The sequence below is a fragment of the Rhamphochromis longiceps genome, linkage group LG4, assembly GCF_057381845.1.
Source record: "Rhamphochromis longiceps isolate RC_006_pf linkage group LG4, R_longiceps_female_GT1.1, whole genome shotgun sequence".
Taxonomy (NCBI): Eukaryota; Metazoa; Chordata; class Actinopteri; order Cichliformes; family Cichlidae; genus Rhamphochromis; species Rhamphochromis longiceps.
In genome coordinates this window covers 18,341,159-18,361,171 of record NC_140560.1, presented here as the reverse complement: position 1 = coordinate 18,361,171, position 20,013 = coordinate 18,341,159, and the positions used below count along the sequence as shown (strand labels likewise).

The 20,013-nt window shown below is 39.9% G+C and overlaps 1 protein-coding gene and 1 long non-coding RNA gene across 3 annotated transcripts; one reads left to right on the top strand and one right to left on the bottom strand.

Annotated features, from left to right (window-relative positions):
* Positions 1–1,966: 1,966 nt before the first annotated feature.
* slc6a16a (solute carrier family 6 member 16a) lies at positions 1,967–19,494 on the top strand. 2 transcript variants are annotated; one of them, XM_085403613.1, is made up of 12 exons: positions 1,967–2,235; positions 7,768–7,906; positions 8,780–8,937; positions 9,574–9,700; positions 9,773–9,948; positions 12,762–12,872; positions 13,042–13,283; positions 13,436–13,616; positions 14,488–14,689; positions 14,874–15,033; positions 15,129–15,291; positions 16,420–19,494. In XM_085403613.1, exons 1-12 carry the CDS (start codon positions 2,233–2,235, stop codon positions 16,768–16,770), a joined length of 2,013 nt encoding a protein of 670 aa, XP_085259739.1. In that variant the 5' UTR covers positions 1,967–2,232; the 3' UTR covers positions 16,771–19,494. The 2 variants fall into 2 exon arrangements, with proteins under 2 accessions (XP_085259739.1, XP_085259738.1); XM_085403612.1 differs by having other exon boundaries at positions 1,970–2,235; positions 7,764–7,989; positions 16,420–19,493.
* LOC146671401 (uncharacterized) lies at positions 10,639–19,979 on the bottom strand. The gene is made up of 4 exons (XR_014911451.1): positions 19,894–19,979; positions 16,502–16,713; positions 15,187–15,275; positions 10,639–10,776 (listed from the first exon to the last, which is right to left on the bottom strand). It is a non-coding gene; the product is annotated as an uncharacterized LOC146671401 (long non-coding RNA).
* Between the last annotated feature and the right edge of the window lie 34 nt (positions 19,980–20,013).

The following is a 20,013-nucleotide window of genomic DNA, read 5'->3' as shown; positions in this document are numbered from 1 at the left end:
TCTACCTGCTAATCGCACAGTCACAAAAATAATAAGAATAAATTAAATATCCAGGATGCTATTTATTTATTCTAGTTGTCTCTTTCTTGGGTTCTTGTTACCCAATGGAAACCAAAGCGAATAGTTAAAGAGTGAATCACTTATTAACCATTCGCTATACACAATTTTTACTTGGTGTGTAATGACTGAAAGAATTAATGCCTGAAAAAGATAATCTGTAATTTACAGAATAATGTTGCAATTAATCACATTTTAGGAAACAACTTTTGAGGCTTAACTCAACCAGGCCTTGTTTAGCTCTCACACCTTGGCTGAGGTTCTTTATCAACCTTAAGGTGAATATTGATGGTTTACAACAAAATGTAAGATGACAAATACAACCCTAAGGTTAATGTTTTATTTCTGAGCACAAAGGGATTCCACATTGACTTTACGCAGGTAGGCATGCAGCAGAAAATGAACAGAGGCCTTTTAAGCTGTAATGTAGTGACACCAGCTGGTCATTTCAGCTAATTTCATCACGTCTGACCTGGCTGTTGCACAGCATGTTGATACTGCACGAGGTTGCATAGAATCAACTCTGTGTTTGATGCTTTCTGTGATCTGACGTTGGTGATTAAAGACACTGTGTCCCATGTGGTTTCCACAACAAACTATCCTATGGTCTTTTCCTGACTGACAGCTAATGTGATGATTAGATCAACCTATAAGAACAAAGTTTTTGTTTTTGTTTGTTTGCTTGTTTTGTTTTTTTTCACTGAAATGTGAATTCATGCCAGAAAACAACAATCACTTTCAGTTTCAAGCATGTGTACCAACAGGACATTTTCCACATTTAGGCTGTTCTAAAAAAAAAAAGATTTACTTTCCATCTATTATTGCATGTGATAGTGAGTAATACAAGACATTTTCAGCTGTACAATTAGTTTAGGATTTACTATCCTGCTGTGAGCTTTGCCTTGCAGAAGAGCACTTATAATGTGCATTCTAGCTGCATGGTTACTCCTTCAGTACAAAGATGTCCAGTGTGTAAATCTCTGTCCCTACACAGAGGTGTAAATCTCTGTGTAATGAAACTATCTAAGGGATAGTTTCATTACAAATGTAATGAAACTATCCCTTAAAAAATGTTAATAGGCTGTTTTTCTTTTCAACATGTGAACAGGTAAATATGAGCATTATCTCCCTTTAAGAGCCTAAATGTTTCCCTTTATGGATTCATGAATATGCTCAGTTGAATTACCGCTCTGATTCATTGCTCCTCTAATCGCACTACTGGAACCACAACGTTCAAGTCAGTGGATTACCATTTGGGTGACTTGGTATAAGTTGTCGTTGTGACACATTTTCTCCACCAGGGGGAGTGCAGCTACTCTACTACTAAAAATAATTCATAATACTATACCGTAAGTGGCTTTGTGGACACAGACAGGTTTTTATTTTAATCCTAATCCATGTCATATATATTTAATATCAGTACCCATTTTTATGCAAAGAGCCCACAATTTTGTTTATTTGTAGTGACAATCTAATTGTTTTTCAAGTAGCACTGTTGAAGCATGTTAATATTTCTCAGAAAACCTATACCCCCGCTGGTTTTTTAAACTACAAATGCTAATGACTTCACGCAAAACAGCTTCGTTACAAAACCCCGTGTATTGCAGTTTAGTATCTGAGTTATTCCCAATGCACACTGACTATGAGCCACTTGTTGATTTCTGTGCATTTCTGTGCGTAAAGTAAGGCACAGACGGCGCACTCTTCTGCGCTCTCTGGCTGAGCTTTAATTAATCTACTAATGACTTTTATTTCTGCGCATGACTGCAGCCTATAATTAAGTCAAGTGTGAGAGTTCAGTGTGCTCACTGTCAAGCCGTGCAGGTTCCACACAGTAATCCAGCAGCAGTGTGTATTCTTGTGTTGTCAAGCCCCGCTTCCCATTTTGGGGAAGGGCAGCTCAGCCCCTTCGGTCTTCCCATTGGCTCAGCTCCTCTCCTTCGTTTCTTCTTGACTTGTTGACCACGGTTTGTTCCAGCTCTCGTAAACGTGTCCGCAAGTTGTCAAACCTGGTCAAGGCTTTTGTCCCCGTATAAATTTTATCTGCTACCCCGATTGTTATCAGAAACAACGAAAAGGAAACTATTTTAAAAGAAGCCCTGTGGGAAGACGAGCAGAGAAACTAACACCAGGACTGCTGGAAACTCTACTCCTCAGTGGGACCGTGCTGTCAGCATGGTATGTCCACAGCACATCGTTATTCGACTGTTATTCTTTAATAGTGTGGCTTTGTGAGCTCTAATCTCAGTCATACTTTTTTTTCCAGCGAAAAAACGGGTCTTGTTATTACTATTGTTTGCACTGCATACTGCTGGCTGGTTCCTTTGTCAGTTATGTAATGAGTCATGTGTGCGTTAGGGCTGTATGCTACCGCACTATGATTAAGCCCCCCTATACATTCTTACACAAGAATGCACTCATTGTTTATATGTTGAGCAGCACCTACACAACCAAACTTAAACCCAGTGACATACAGTATGGTTTGCTGCATATAGCAAGCTGCAGCCAAATATACAGTCATTAACTTTTTTTAAAGTCTCTCTTTATCTTCTTTTTGTTTTGTTTTGGGGGTTGTGTCTGTTTTAGTCCCTTAAACTTTGAGCACAGATGATAAAATCTGCCACAGCTCTTAAACCTTTATCTGATCTGTGGATGCAAACGCCCTCCGAGATGAAAGGCTGCTCTCTAGCATCCTAATCACCAGTTTCATCAGTTTTTAAACTGGACATTTACAATGGAGCCACGAGCATCTATAGCTCTATGTTACTCAAACTGAATTATAAATAGCAATGAACAACCCTTTATGTGATAAGCTGTATGGTAAAGCCAGCTGCATTCAGGGAAAATTGTCATGCTCATATTACAGTTTTGGTTATAGCAACATGTAAGATAAGATAAGATAAGATAAGACTTTATTGATCCCACAATGGGGAAATTTTTGCATCACCTCAGCTCAGGTACAGATATCAGAAGGAAATACAAAAATACAAATAAGTACAATCAATGAAAAAAGATAATATACAATGGTAGCATACACAGTATGTGATTATGGATATGGTTGGAAATATGGAAGACATAAACTATATAGCTTGATATAGCTATTGTACCACTACTATTCCTATTTATAGACATGTACACATACACATGTATACACTAAATATACATATGTATACATATACATACATATATACCTGCACATGTCCATACACATGGAAGGTCCATTATGCATGAAGTGGTGACCGTGGATGTTCACAGTGTCCAGTGACTTATGACATTGTGATTGAGGAGTTATAGAGTCTAACTGCTGTTGGGATGAATGATCTGCGAAAGCGCTCCTTCCTGCAGCGAGGGTGTTTCAGTCTCTGACTAAAGGAGCTGCTCAGCCCACTCACATACTCATGCAGTGGGTGATGTGGGTTGTTCATGATGGATGTCAGCTTTACTAACATCCTCCTCTCGCCAACCACCTCCACAGACTCCAGGGGACATCCCAGCACGGAGCTAGACCTCCGCACCAGTTTGTCAATCCTGCTCCTGTCCCTGTCCCTGCATCCACTCCCCCGGCAGATGCTACCACAGTGTCATAGAATGTCCTTAACAGAGTCCTGCAGACTCCGAAGGACCTCAGTCTCCTCAGCAGGTGGCGTCGACTCTGGCCCTTCTTATACAGGATGTCTGTATTTGTAGTCCAGTCCAGTTTATTGTTGAGGTGAACACCCAGGTACTTATAAGAGTCCACTATCTCAATGTCTTTCCCTTGGATGTTCACCGGTGTTGTAGGGGGTGACTTCCTGCTGAAATCTATGATCATCTCCTTTGTCTTGCCGGCGTTGATTTGGAGTACGTTGGTCTCACATGTGGCTGTCATGATCGAGCTTCTTCACTGAGTAATTCTACACCTTAGGGACGGCTGAACCACTGCTGCATGATTTTATCCAGAGTAGAAACATAGAAGAGTGGTTCCTTGTTTCCCAAACAGTTCCTGGGACAGATGCTCACTGACCAGGAGACACAAATTTACAACCAGTGCACGTGTGCTTGTGTGTGTGCTGGTGTGTGCTTGTGTGTGTGTGTGTGTGTGTGTGTGTGTGTGTGTGTGTGTGTGTGTGTGTGTGTGTGTGTGTGTGTGTGTGTTGGGGTTTGTTGGTGAAAGGAGGACAATTAGGGTTAACCAAGTATAGCAAAAAGGAAAGGGGGGAGAAACCCAGTAGTTATTTTGAGAGACACTGCATTATGTATTTTAAAGTGGGAAAATGTGTTCAAAATTAGAAACATATCAGCCAGAAGTGGAAATAACCATTGAATACAAATACAAAACCCTCTCATTTGTCAAATGTGTATATATTGATAATCTTTTTCAGTAAATTAAAAAACCTAATACAGACTTGTTATGTTCTTGTGGTTTCATAATAGCAAAGACAGTGAAACACTGAAGAGTTGAACAGTATCAACTTGTACTTGCAGGCTCATGCCGATGACTTGTTTTGATGTTAGAGAGATGTAGTAATGTGTAAAAGTCTTGAGCCAACCTCATTTCTTTGTTTCAAATCAAATCAAATCAAATCACTTTTTATTGTCACATCACATGTGCAGGCACACTGGCACAGCACATGCGAGTGAAATTCTTGTGTGCGAGCCCCACAAGCAACAGAGATGTGCAAACACAACAACACAAACGAGCAAAATACAAGAATGGCCAACCTGAAACTAATAAATATATGTACAATATATAATAGTATATGCATTTCTGGATGTGTATACTAAATATTTTCCTACGTGTGTGTGTGTGTGTGTGTGTGTGTGTGTGTGTTTATACACATTTTTACAAATTAAATAGTAAAAAAATAAAATAAAATAATAATAATAATAATAAAATATATAAAATATACAGAGTTGAATATGTGCAAAACAAGTGGCATTTATATACAGTGTGGAGTGCATAATGTTGAAGTTCCAGTAGTGAAGCTGAGGTGTCTATGACGTGTTCAGCAGTCTGATGGCCTGGTGGAAGAAGCTGTCTCTCAGTCTGCTGGTACGGGACCGGATGCTGCAGAACCTCCTTCCTGATGGAAGCAGTCTGAACAGTTTATGGCTGGGGTGACTGGAGTCCTTGATGATCCTCCCCGCTTTCCTCAGGCACCGCTTCCTGTAGATGTCTTGGAGGGAGGGAAGCTCACCTCCAATTATCCGTTCAGAGCACCGCACTACTCGCTGGAGAGCTTTGCAGTTGTAGGCGGTGCTGTTGCCATACCAGGTGGTGATGCATCCAGTGAGGATGCTCTCAATGGCACAGCGATAGAAGGTCCTGAGGATGCGGGGGCTCATGCCGAATCTTTTCAGTCTCCTGAGAAAGAAGAGGCGCTGCTGCGCCTTCTTCACTGTTTTGTTTGTGTGTACTGACCACGTAAGATCCTCAGCCAGGTGTACGCCAAGGAACCGGAAGCTGCTCACTCTCTCCACAGCAGCGCCGTTGATGGTGATGGGGGTGTGTACTTCTCTGCACCTCCGGAAGTCCACTATCAACTCCTTTGTCTTTGCGACGTTGAGGGTGAGATGGTTGTCTTGACACCAGTGGGTCAGGGCGCTGACCTCCTCCCTGTAAGCCGTCTCATCACCATTGGTGATAAGACCCACCACTGTAGTGTCGTCCGCAAACTTCACAATGATGTTGGAGCTGTTAGTGGCTGTGCAGTCGTAGGTGTAGAGTGAGTACAGGAGAGGGCTCAGTACACACCCCTGTGGAGCACCAGTGTTCAGTGTGATGGGGGATGAGGTGATGCTGCCCAGTCTGACCACCTGGCGTCTGTCAGACAGGAAGCTAAGGATCCAGCTGCAGAGGGAGCTGCTCAGTCCTAGATCCTGCAGTTTCCTGTCCAGCTTCGAGGGAACGATGGTATTGAATGCTGAGCTGTAATCTACAAACAGCATCCTCACATACGTGTCTCTCTTCTCCAGGTGTGACAGGGCAGTGTGTAGTGTCAGGGCTATGGCATGATCACTAGTAGAAAGTATTTGCAGTGATTTATTGAAACATGTAAACATACATGGAAGTACAGTTTATAAGGCAAAAACAGAGTTTGTACAATTCTAATGAGCTTAACAGTCAATGACCATCTTTATTCATCAACGCAGTCTGAGTTCTCATATTTTACCTTATCTGTAATTTCTTTAAGTAGTCTTCAGGAATATTTCTCCACTCTTCTTGAAGGACATTCAAAGCTCCTCTTTGGAAGCCGGCTACCTTTTGTTCTGCTCTCAGACAAGATGATCCTATGCTACTTCAAAAATGTTAAGGTCACCTTTTAATAATCAAGTAAATCATAACAGTATATTCCATGTACTGCTAAATTTTCCAAGGAGTTGACCAATCAAATAATCTACTAGTCACTTCAGCTCTATAGAAAAGTGTGTTTGCTCTAAGGTAAGTGATCAAATGAACTCACAGGAGTGTGTGAAGCAGACTTTTTCAGTATAGTTTATAGCTCAAACACATGGATCCTTGAAGCTTAATCAAGCTGTTGACTTTTTAATTATTTGTTCAGCATACCCTGATAGCCCTAACCCTAACTTTTTTCCTATATTATTACCAACTGTACCCACTTTGTGGTTTACCCATGCACCTCAGCACCACCCACAGTATGAACCAATGCAAGCCTAACACCTCCCAGCGGATTTCTCCCTCCCACTCCCAACCACACATCACTGTATGGCTTCTGTCCGCCCCACTTTCCCCTCCTTTCTATTTGTGCATGCATATATTTGTCACAGTCTCACACTCTATGCATGTGGGCATGGATATTTCTGAAATCACCTGCCCTATCCGGCCGTGTGTTTTGAACAGCCATGAACTCTTTCTGGGTCTTGTAATTTTCCATTCTAACCAGCTGATACCAGGAGAGGTCATGTTCTGAAGCCAGCTTGGCTTGTGTTAAGCCATTTTGGATCCCTCACTTTCATCTGAGCTGACATTTAGTGTTCAGTGTGGCGGTGATTCAGCTGAATGCTTTTTTTCACCCTGAAATGCACACCATGACCCTGGTGTTTACATTAAATGAAAGAGAATTGAGGTGATGCAACAAAGTTTTTTATCTGGATAATTTCATAATAAGAAAGAGCACAGTAAGTAACACACATCCATTATTTATGCATTCTATATGCATTTAAACCTGCCATTATGTCAGTCTTGCTAATGAATTGCTAACACCTGGGTGTACTGATGAAGCATTTTGAAAGGTCAGTCACAGTTGGCCTTCACCTCAGTGCTAAATATGCCAGTTGAATGACTTTAACGTAAAAGAGCATCAGTAGGAAATTCAGTGTCTGCATTAGCATTTCTTTATACATCTGACGTAGTGATGGGAGAATGACGAGTTAGAGTAAAGATAATGCCTTAATGTTGGATTACGTAATGCATTGTCTCACTGCTGTGTTTTCACACTGATAAGGAGTAGTGATATAACCTTTGACAACATGACAACATAACAGCAAGTGCTTTTCCTCTTTGTTGTCCCTGATAAATTTGTGATAAAGGTTCTTCCATCATAATTTAATTCTTTCCTTACATAATTTTGTGCACAGAGTAGTCTGTTGCCACACATATTTGCTCAGCATAACTACAATGACTTTGTGCAGACTTACACGTCAGGATGAAGCTTCAACTGATAATCGGTTTAGTTCATCATATTACTTCTTCTCTTTATAACAAGACAGAAAAGCCTCCGCTGGACGGCAGCGAGGGCAGAACCTGGATGGAAGAAGGCCGGTCCCAAACTCAGCTCACAGCTGTGGATGGTCCCGATGAAGCTGCGACAGACGACGGAGACCGTCCAGCATGGGATTCTAAGATTCAGTATGTGCTAGCCCAGGTGGGCTTCAGTGTGGGCTTAGGGAATGTGTGGAGATTTCCATACCTCTGCCATCAAAATGGAGGTGGTGAGTGTTAAGACAAGATTAACTTACAGGTTTAAGTTATTAACTTAGTAGCTGTTTTGGTGCCAAAGCAATGCAACATGGAGAACACAAAATTGGTCCAAAAACCTCTCATGTTCAGCTGTTTTTTGTAAAAAGATAACAATGTTAGCCTTTTCTGCAGCTATGGGGCATATATGGTATCACTCTTGGCTGGAAGCAGTGCTTAAACAATGGAAAAAACACAAACTTTGTCCAAAAACCTCTCATGTTTAACTGTTTTCCACTTTTTCTTTGGTCATTTTAGCCTTTTTGGCCAGGGTGAAGGGAGTGTCTGCCATCAAACAAGAAGACAGCCGCATGTAGCTATGATGGTGTTTGCTAGTTCACCTTACATGCATTAATGTAATAACGTGGTTAGCCTGCTCAACGTAAATTACACACGAGCACACGAGATCCTGCGAATGTCACTGTGTGAAACTGACTTTTCTTTCTAGAGAAGAGTAGAACTCTAAACCATATTTTATTTCTAGCTTTACAACACATGCATGCAGCATGTTTGGTTAGAACATGAGACTCCAAGCATCTTTTAGAGAGGTTGCTGACATATAAATTTGCTTATTTTTTCCAGCTTCAATGGCAAATTATGAGTTTGTGTTTAAAAAAAAAGCCAAAAACTGTTGTTTTTTTTAATGTGCTTAGTTAGACTGTGTTTGCCTGTAACATGTGCAAATGCAAAGTTTTTTTTCCCTCTGGAACTACAGGTGACTTTGGGTTTGCCTTTAAAATATATCTCCTCCTTTGTTCCTTCCAGGCGCCTTCATGCTGCTGTATGTTTTTCTTTTGGTGGTTGTGGGAGTTCCACTGTTTTTTATGGAGCTGGCTGCTGGTCAAAGCATTCGACAGGGCAGCATTGGTGTATGGAAGCACATCTCTCCAAAGCTGGGAGGGATCGGCTACTCCAGCTGCATGGTGAGCATTTTCTTTTTTTTTCTGTCTGAGACCTTTTTCTGTTTACGTTCATGTACCTGTGTGTTCTGATAAGGCTGCTGTTGTTTGACAGCTGACTTGCTTTTTCCAAGTCTGGGTTTCAAAAGTAGCACCGGGGTCAGTATTTTTAATCTCTTCACCTTCACTTATCTGGCCCCAATCCTGCATCACGTGTCACCGCCTTTATCACCTTTCTGTAAACACCTTAGCCAAGCTGCATGTGTGTGTATATACTCACGCACACCCATGCTGTAACATGAGAAAGGTAGTGTGCTGTGCGTCTGTGCTGGCAGTTGATTGCGTAACAAGTTGGGGAAAACACAGAGTACCCAAGAACGTTTTTGTCCGCACACACAACAGAAATCTACGACTAGATAGCCTGTGGTTTTTATAAAGCGTGTTTATTTTTCTTTAAATAGACCTAACCTCTGTTTGTCATTGTTAAGGTCAATGTCGAACCTTATGGCTACATTCCCTGGGTTAGCCTTTACTTGTAGGCTACAAGTATAAAAGAAATCACAGCATTACACTGAAGCTGCAAACAATTTGCAGCATATTTTAATAATATGATTAATAATACTGATTATTTATTGATATAAATGCTTTCTTCTTCCCCAGGTCTGTTTTTATGTGGCTTTGTACTATAACGTTATCATTGCATGGAGCCTGTTCTACATGGGTAACTCCTTTCAGTATCCTCTGCCATGGGAGAAGTGTCCAACGAATGTAACCTCCAATGACACAGGTAATCACATGACCGAGTGAAATGAAGTGATGTCTGATGAAGCCTACAGTGTTTTCTTTTCTCAATCAACAGTGAAAGAATGCGCAAGCAGCTCCCCAACGTCGTATTTCTGGTTTCGGAAAGCTCTCAACATCACAAATTCCATTGAAGAATCTGGAGAGTTTAACCCCATCATGACAGGCTGTTTATTGGCTGCTTGGGCAATTGTTGCCTTGGCAATGATAAAGGGCATCAAGTCTTCTGCAAAGGTACATGAACACCAGTCCCACCGTTAGCACACAAATATAAAGTGTTTGTGTTAATGTTAGTGTTATCTCTCAGTTAAACATAAGCTGCAGCTCGCTCCTTTTCTGCCTCAGGTTGGAGATCCGTAGCGTTACAGAAAACAAACACTGAAATATACACTACAATGGGAAAGTACAAGAGAAAAAAAGAGACCTCTACTCATGCTGGGCTCCTGTGGGAGGACAGCATGAGAACAGGAAATAAAAAAACTCCTCTGCACAAAAAAGCACATAAATGTCCACAGCACAACATTATGGAACACGTGACAAGCCACAGGGTCGGGTGGGGGGTGAGGAGTAATCCGAAGCAAACACAGCAGCCATCCTGCCCAGCGCTACCATTCCAGCGCGGGCTCAGACACGCCATGTTCCCACTTACATTAGTATTTTTCCATATATTCACTGTGCTTACTTGACAGCTTGTCTTAAATGTATTCGATGGAAATTAGTAACTGCATTTTCAATTATTCTAAACTTTTTGTGTATCTGACAGTACTATAATCTTCTACAGTGATTATAACATTTTAGTACACATTAACACTAAGAAACAGACACGCAAAATCAATGGCTGGGAAAAAGCTGCTGATGTTAGCTAGCCATCTTAAACATGGACACCTGCACTGACAACGCATCTTCCAAAATGGGCAGAAATATTTTTAGTGGGACCTTCTCACAGTGGCTCAGCAGGATGGAGCAGGATGTCTACAAATCGAAATGTTGGTAGCTCTTCCAGGCTTCATGTCAAGGTAATCTTGGCAGGATTATGAACCCAGAGTTGCTCCTGATGTATCTCTGTGAATGTTAGAAAAAGTGTTAAAGCAAAGGTAAAAGCATTGTGTGATTGAGAGTTGCAGTAGGAGGCGCTTTGTGTGATCAACTTGGGTAGAATGGCTAAGATGACAACCACAGTTTTACATTTGACTGTATAACCTTGAGCCAAATGTTGCACTTACCCAGTAAATATGTTGACATTTGATAACTGTTGGCTGACAGCCTTTTCTCAATGTCTAGTTATGGTGGAAAATCCTATGGGCTCAAAATGTGGTCATAAATATTTTGTACTTGTAAATCAGTTTTGTACTTGTAAATCAGGATTTGTATGTGTAAAAAAGATTTGTGTGTGCGTAAAAAAGATTTGTGTGTGCGTAAAAAAGATTTGTGTGTGGACTTAGCCAAAAAAAACCCTGCAAGTTACAAGTACGAATTTTGACCCTATTTTCTTCCTTTCATCTGATTGGTCAATGTCATGTCAATCACAAATGTAACAATCCAATCAGAGAACAGATGGGTTTGGCTGTCGGAGGGGTGCTTTTTTTGAACTGCAGGCCTTTGAAGGGAATAAATGCCCTTTTACATGCCAACCCAGCGTTTTCCTTCATCACCACGAAGGAAAACAGTCTGTGGTCGTCCGAGTTTGGTGATTTTTGTGTCACAGGACTACGTGTTTAATACAGGGACTTCCACAGCCTTTTCAACAGCGCTGCGGACCGCAGGGGGGGCAGTGTTTTGGAAATGACAGTCTTCATTACAAAGCTTTCTTCATTATGAATTAGCATACATGTTTTTATTGAACATTTGAAGAACTAGCAAAAAAACCCAGAAACTCTTGTAGAGGACATAAAGTCAGAGATAAAAACGACAAGGAGCAGGTGCATCTAGTACAGGTAGAGCTGCTGCAAAAACACACAGAGCCCAGCAGCCAGCAACAAATTCTGGATCCTTTGCGTTTAGTTAGCAATTAGCATTAGCAGCACATCCTGCATCCGATGTGAAAGGACTTTTATGCTGCGCACTGTGACTCACAGCAATGGTCTCGGTCAGCCCTGACATTGTGTTAAATTAATCCTAAAGTAATAATGATATTTCTAACCACTGACATACCACAACTTTATCCTTTCAACAGCAGCTGAAAGTAAGGGGACCTAACTGCTATCAGATATTTATATAGAGATTACCCTTCAATGACCTGCAGTTCCAAAAAGTTCCCCTCTGACAGCCAAACCCATCTGTTCTCTGATTGGATTGTTTAATTTGTGATTGACATGACATTGACCAATCAGCTTAAAGGAAAAAAAAATAGGGTCAAAATTCGTACTTGTAACTTGCAGGGGTTTTTTGGCAAAGTCCACACACAAATCTTTTTTACACATACAAATCTTTTTTACGCACACACAACTTTTTTTTTTACACATACAAATCTTTTTTACAAGTACAAAATATTTATGACCACATTTTGAGCCCATACAAATCACTCCAAAATGAAAGTTGAACCTGCATTGTGGACGTTTACCACAATGATGATTCAAGTTACCATGGTCTTTGTTCATAGGAAGGTACAAACCACATACATGCTGTGTGATTGTTGGGGTTATTTTTATTATTGTCGTGTCTGTGCCTTGCAAAAAAACAACACCTTGAAGCGACTGTTACTGTGAATAAATAAAAAGACAATTTTTTGCAATACTCTAATCTGTGTTTTTCACCTTGTAAGAGAGGCTGATGCAATATTTACATGAAAACACCATAAACATCCTAACATTTACGGTTCAGTTTTTTTGTTGCTGTACCATGACCACCGTGTTTGCTGGGTATGCACTCAAATTACTAAGTTTAAAAATAAAAGTATGCAATTTGAGGAACCTGAGGGTTGGTGCTTGGCAGGTAAACTGGTAAACTTTAATTTTTAATAGTGAAGTGAGATTGAGAAAAGCAAATGATCATATTTTACAAAATGCTGCACTGTTGAAATCATTATCCGTTTCTTTTTCCAATCTTAGGTGATGTACTTTTCCTCCATTTTTCCCTATGTGGTGCTTTTTATTTTCCTGATCAGAGGATTACTGTTGGACGGTGCCTTGGAAGGAATCACCTACATGTTTTATCCTAAGGTAAGCAATATTCTCTCTCTTCCTTTTTCTTGACATCTTTTCTTTATTTTCATTTAACTAACAAAAGACAAACACCTCAGTGATTACAAAAAAACCCCATAATAAAACATTTTAAGCTTTGACGAAAGAATGTAAACCTAAAGATGCTTTTATTTTGTCATATTTGCAGCTGGAGATCTGGGGTAACGTGCAGGTGTGGCGACAGGCTGCTACACAAGTGTTTTTCGCCCTGGGCCTGGGCTATGGTTCTGTTATCGCGTACTCCTCCTACAATCCAGTCCACAACAACTGCCACAGGGATGCTCTGATGGTCTCCTGCATCAACTTCATGACATCCGTGCTGGCCTCTCTAGTGGTTTTTATCGTGCTCGGTTTCCGTGCCAAGAACATTGCACTACGTTGTGTGGCTGAGTACGTATGTCTGTGCATGATTGAAATGGTAATTCAAATCCAACTAGCGAGCACTTTTAGATTGGCAAACTGCCGTAACAATCTTAAGGTGGACTGCTTGTTTGATTGGTTATCTTAGATTTATTTATTATTTTTGTGTTTAACCTTTTCAGAAATCTCAGTGTACTAAACTTATTGGCGTCCAGTGGATCTAACCAGCATTGGTGGCCATGGTTCAACATGACAGATGTAAGCACTGTGACTTTAGCTGAATACAGAGAGTGGTACCATCTCTACAGCTCCATGGTGGGTCCTAAAATCACTGACTGCAGTCTGGAGCAGGAGATGAATAAGGTAATCTTGAGATATTAATAACAACAGCTTTGCTTCACAACATGATTAAAAACAAGCGACTTGAGGCACAAAGTTTAAAACGTCAACATGTCAAAGGTAAAAAAAAACAACAACAAAAAAAACAGTGTTTTTGCAGTAGTTTAAGGGATCTAAGAAACTGGAACAAGTGGCGTGTAAACGGTAACAAGATGGGAATACACATCTATAAGCATGCGTGAAAATTAGGACAACAGCTGAGATTTCTTATGTATATATGTTCTGTATTATAATACATTATAGGAAGAGGTATGTCCAATAATAAAGAGCAGTCACTGGTATTAAACTGAGTTTCTAATGTGCTGCTTCACTCATCCAGGATTACAAAGTGTTTTAAAGACAACTTTGCATAAATGAAAGAACTGCAGGTGTCCTACGAGGCACAAGATGCTGGATCGGTTACAAAAATCAAAGTTGAACATTTCAGTAACAATTATAGCGCCGAGCGCCGATGTTCCCAGGACCTACGAAGAATCTAGGAGGTGCTATAAAATATCCAGCAGGCAAGACAATGAAAATGTATTGGAAATTGTATCTTGCTGGTTTTCTAGGAAAAATGAAAGCAAGCTGTGATACTAAAGAAGGAGATACTAAAGAAACAGGACAAGATGTACAAAGAGTCATGTTATCTCACGGTGTTTGTTTTATTTAAAAAGAAAAGACCTATTCTCTGTGTTAAAGAGCATGTTATGCAAAAGGTGCACAGGTAATTTACTGGTATAGATTAGCTCTGGAAACAGCATCACAGTTAACACACATTTGTTGTCTGTTAGACTGAGTGGATCTGCTTTTTCCCCACGTATTTCCACTATCTTACTATCTTGTGTGCGTTCAGGGTGTCGAAGGGACAGGCCTGGCATTCATAGCATTCACTGAGGTGATGGCCTTCTTCCCAGCTAGTCCCTTCTGGTCCGCCCTGTTTTTCCTCATGCTGCTCAACCTGGGCCTCAGCACCATGTTTGGAACAATGCAGGGAATCCTCACACCTCTTATGGACAATTTCAGCCTCTTGGGGCATCACCGAACCCTACTCACGGGTACTGAACATCAGTTGACATGTGTTCAAACTCTGCTGCTGTATTTTATTGTTATTTTTTTCTTAAATAAAACTACATAAAAACCAAAAAAGTGCAAGATTCTCGTACTGCAGTGGTGTACTATGGGAGATAAATGTAGTCTTGTTGTCTTTGAAGTGGTCTTTAAATGTTTTCTGTCTTTTAGTGTCCAGCTGTGCTTTGGGGTTCATTATTGGATTACTGTTCACTCAGCGCTCTGGCAACTATTTTGTGACCATGTTTGATGACTACTCTGCAACCCTGCCTTTGGTCATTGTGGTCATTTTTGAAACCATTAGTGTGGCGTGGGTTTATGGAACAGATCGGTAAGCAACGTTATCTCTGACTTTCACAGGTTTTTTTGTCTTTATATGTTTGTTTGAAAAGATGCATTTTAAGAAAAGCATTTTGATTATTGCAGCTTTCTGGATGATATTGAAATAATGCTCAAATGGCGCCCTCCGGTGGTGTACAAGTACCTTTGGAAATATGTGTGTTTGCTGGCGATGGTCAGTCTTCTGGCAGCCAGTTTGCTCCGCATGGTCTTCAAAGGGCCCACGTACACCGCCTGGAATCAAAGCACGGTGAGATGTTCGACTTCAACTTTTCATCAAATCACATGATTTTAAACTTCAAATAGCCAGTTACCGTTTTAAAATATCAGGTGGTGTTTGCATAGCTCTTTTCTACTATGAGCACTCACTGTGATTTTTAACACAAGCCTTATTCACCCAAACACTCACACTCATTCTGATGAATACATCAGGAGAAAGTCAGAATTCATTGTATTTGTCCTGAAGACTGGACAATCTGGGATCAAACATCCCACTCCACTTCAGTAGACAACCTCCTGACCCACAGTACACACTATATGCATGTGTGTAACACATATATGCATGCTGGAAGATGTTGTGGTTTTAGCACAGTGTCCAAAACAGTAGAAAAGAAACTTTTTTTGTATCAACTCTGATGATCTCACAGACCTTCAGTGCAACCACCATCTCAATGTTCTGGATTCTCATTTCCTTTATTGTGATGCTCAACAAATGGAAAGTGCTTAATTTATACTGATATTAGGAGATTCACTTGGTCAGACAATAACATTGACCTTAGGAATCCTGAACTAGAGTGTTTATATTTATTCTACATATGGCATTTTTGTGCAGTTTATTCAGGTTACGCAGGGAAGAACAAATACGCTGATGATGTGGACGTCTGAAAAACTCATCTGACATTATAGCGTTAAACCTCATCATCACCTGTCCCTCTGCATCATATTGACTCCCTGTATGTTTAGGATTGTTGTCCTGCTGACTGGTGACATATTTTCCAGTGAGCGTTCATTCTGAAGCTTGTAACAAAATCATCAGTAAACGAGAGCGTGTGGTTTCATTGGCACAGCTGTGCAGTGGTTATACTCACACCAAGATGCGATCCAAATACTTATGTCTGGATTCATCTGCTGTGACATAGCACAACAATATCTCTGTATTTATTCTTCATAAGAATAGTGAAGTTAGCCATTTTTTGTAGCGTCAACCTGCTTATCTGTTAACTGCATTTTTATGCTTTTGGTAACGAGTTGCTTAACCATCTCTTATCTTTTTAATTTTATAGCTCCTTTTAATCCCACAAGTAAACATTTATCTAACAGCCAAAGGTAATTCTGCCGGTGTTTGTCACTCTTAAGCTCTGTGTCTCTGCCTCTTCAGGCTTCTGAGATGACTCTTGAGTACCCTGGCTGGGCCCTGGCTATGATCATCATGCTTATAGTGTTTGCCAGCTTGCCTGTACCTGTCAGCTACATCTATTCCTTAGTGAAGAACCGCTGGGTCCGTAGCACTCCCTCCCAGGTTGAAGTCGGCCAGGAAATGCGTCGCGAGTTGTACACCAAGTGCAGCTCTACCGAGCAGCCAGATTCCCATTTCCAACCTGTCCACTTCAGGGAAGACGAGGTTCATCCCAGGCCTGCCTTCCTGTCGGTGGGCAACGAACATTACCGGCTCCTTTCCCAGGAGGAGGACGAGGAGGAGGAGGAGGAGGAACAAGACACGGGGGTGTGAGCATGGTGGTCAGAAGGAAGTTGTTTGAGAAAGGACAAAATTCAAATAGAAAGAAAAGTACAAAGACAAAAAACTAAAGCAAGCAGAGCCATGAACAGCGTTATCCTTGGATTTTATGTCTTTATATTCAGTAAACCTTTGAAAAGTTGTTTTAACTATGTATTTATATTGTATCATTCTCCTAGTGCCTCCCTATACTTGTTTTCTGAACCAGCTTTGCTGTTCAGAAGATAGAAACAGTTGTACATAAACAATAAAACAAACAGTTGTGTTTTTGAAAGGATTTAAAGTAGGAAACGTATGCAACATGCTGGTGACAGTCACTACTTTCATGTCTGGTGAATGCAGCAGCTCATAAAAATGCTTATGGGATCTTTTTTTAGCTGAAGGACTAATATGTATTTGCATGAAAACATTCTGCCTTTACAAATGCAAATCACTATCATATTTTCTGAGACTGTCACGTTATTAAAACTTATCGGAAGGGAATACATGCAGCAACACAAGAGACATTTGGAAGATATTTACCTTTGGAAAGTAAAACTCAATTTTTTGGACTTATGGCAGAAGGATGGACAAAGAACGATAAATACTTGTTTAATATTTTACTGGCAGCAGGCAAAAAAGCCATCACAAAAAAATGGCTTTCTTCAGAGAGCCCAACTATGAACATGTGGATGAACATCACAATGGACATTTACAGAATGGAGAAAATGACAGCAGATGTGAAATACAAGAGGGACCTGTTTGTATCACGATGGAAGAAATGGATGAACTACATTAAAAAACGCAGGCCAGTTTTTGCTTTAGATTTTGACTTTGTTAACTACTAGAAGACTAGAGGAAATATTAGTTACATTAATGGAAACAAAAACACACTCCCTACATTTATTTAATTATTTTTCTTTCCTTTTTCTTTTTCCTTATGTATTTTTTATTTATTTATTGTTTCCTGTTTTGCTTCTATTTCTTTTCTTTTTCTTCTTCTTCTTTCATTCTTATTGTATGGATATTTTAGTTGTTTAAATATAGAAAGAAAAAAAATATATATATATATATACTGACAAATTGCTGAAGTTGATGGTATTGTATAGTGATTCCAAAATGTCAATTTAAAAAAAAAAAAAGAAAAAAAAAAAAAGGAAACGTACAGCCTTCACTGCAAACTAGCTTTATCAATGAAAGGTTTCATTCTGAGACAGCTTTCTGCCTTGAACTGAAAACTATAAAAACTTTTGTTTTAGTTATCTGTGTTCCAAACTGGAAATTAAAACTAGTTGTGAAAAAAAAATGTTTTAGTCAGCGAAAAATAAAAACTTCAGATAATAAAGAAAAAAAAATTCAAAAGATTTTGTGAACTTTTTTTTTTAATCCTATCTCCCACCCCTCACCCACAACCGGTCATGGCAGATGGCTGGATGTGGGTGTTTGTATCTCCTGAATGACATAGTTGGTGTATGCTCATGTGTATGTGTTTTTATGTGTCTGTATGTCTAAGTGTGCTAGTCAGTGAGTCAGTTTGTGCGTCCATAAGTTATTAAAGAAGAATGTGCTGGCTGCAATGAAGAGAAGCGAGCTTATCGCCATTCTATAGCTTACCCTGTGCACTGCAAAATTTTGTGCTACTGAACAGACCAGATCAGCAGCTCAGAATTTTAGTGGTCCATGTACATGTTTTTTGGCCTGCAAAAACAAAGCTTTTATTTTCATATTTGTAAATATTTATAGAATATCATGAATAGAAATATTGTATATATTTCACTTTAAATCTGTCAAAATAATGCCAACGTTCTCTTTTCTTCACATTGGAATCTGTTGATCAGGTGGTTTGATGAAGGACTCCCACCAGCTTTTTCCCAATTAAAGGTTTTACTGGTGATCACAGTAATGGGTGGTGCTGTTTTGAAGGCTAGGAAAACATTTTCCTTCACTCCACCTGAGCTCACCGTCTGGTTAACAGCTCAGTCTCTTTGCTGTGTTTGTAGACCCTGGCTCAACATTAAACTATGAGATCATCATAGTGTAAAAAAAAAAAAAAAAAAAAAGCATTCTGCCTTGAGTAACTGTGTGTGTGTGTGTGTGTGTGTGTGTGTGTGTGTGTGTGTGTGTGTGTGTGTGTGTGTGTGTGTGTGTGTGTGTGTGTGTTTGAATATTTCTGTAATGATTTAGGCTGGTTTTGAAATGTGACAGGGTTTTTTTTTACTTTTTTTTGGTTTTGGTTATTTTTGTATTTCTATCATTTTACCTCATAAGAGCACAGCAATGTTTTTACGTGTTCACAAAAAATGTGCAGTGTAGCAGTATTTTTACTGTATTTTAATAAACCTCTAGGTGGCAGCAGCCTGATTCTCTGCTCTATTATGATCCACAAACATTCATTTGTTTTTTGGTCAAGAAAATAATACCTAAACATGGGTGGGTTGTAAATGGACTGGTTCTTATATAGCACTTTTTTACTCTGAGTAATCAAAGCACTTTACACAACTTGCCTCATTCATACAAGCACTTTTGTTTAGGTTTTTAATAGGGCCAATACACAAATATTTTGCACGCCTTCTTAGTAACATTTTTTTGCCCTTTAACCTTGAAATGTTAAATATTATATTAAAATTTACAAATCTATCTATACTTCATATATGAACATACATGCAACACAAAAGCACTTAATTGTGGATCGATCAGTGTTATAAACTGACTTCATGGTGAACACAACAATATCGGAGCATAAAGATAAATTAAAAACAGAGAAAGATTAGAAGACGTATTTCATATGTTAACATGCTAGGTGGCATTTCTCCTGGACATGGATTCAGCCTTGTCTTAATCAAGGGGTCTTGAGCTTGAGGCTCCATCTCCACTGTCTCCCTGTGGTGGTGACAAACACCCCAGATGAACATGAATTCAGATTTTCATAGATTTTGGGACAAGGAACTTAATCCACGTGTGAGAAACCTGCTGAAAGAGTACTACAATATCAGCCCTGCTACTTTTTTTTACACCACACGCACAAAACAGAGAAGACATCATATTCCACCATCTTATTTATTCGTGTTTTCCTGCACTATCGCTAAGGGCAACAGTGAGTATATCTCCTGTTTGGAATAAGCATAAACGAAATCTTACCCAACTCGAGAGTCCATATCGACCAGAGGCTTTCGATCCTTTTACAAGGAAGCCCGGAGCCTGAAAGGCCTACACCTGTCGGAGCGGAGGGGGCAGTGCAGTGAAGGAGGGATTTGTGCT

Bases quoted from the DNA above. Each gene is read 5' to 3' on its own strand.
- slc6a16a (XM_085403612.1), top strand. The intron at 8,938-9,573 runs GTGAGCATTTTC...CTTCTTCCCCAG, and splicing joins TCGGCTACTCCAGCTGCATG to GTCTGTTTTTATGTGGCTTT. The intron at 14,690-14,873 runs GTACTGAACATC...TCTGTCTTTTAG, and splicing joins TCACCGAACCCTACTCACGG to TGTCCAGCTGTGCTTTGGGG.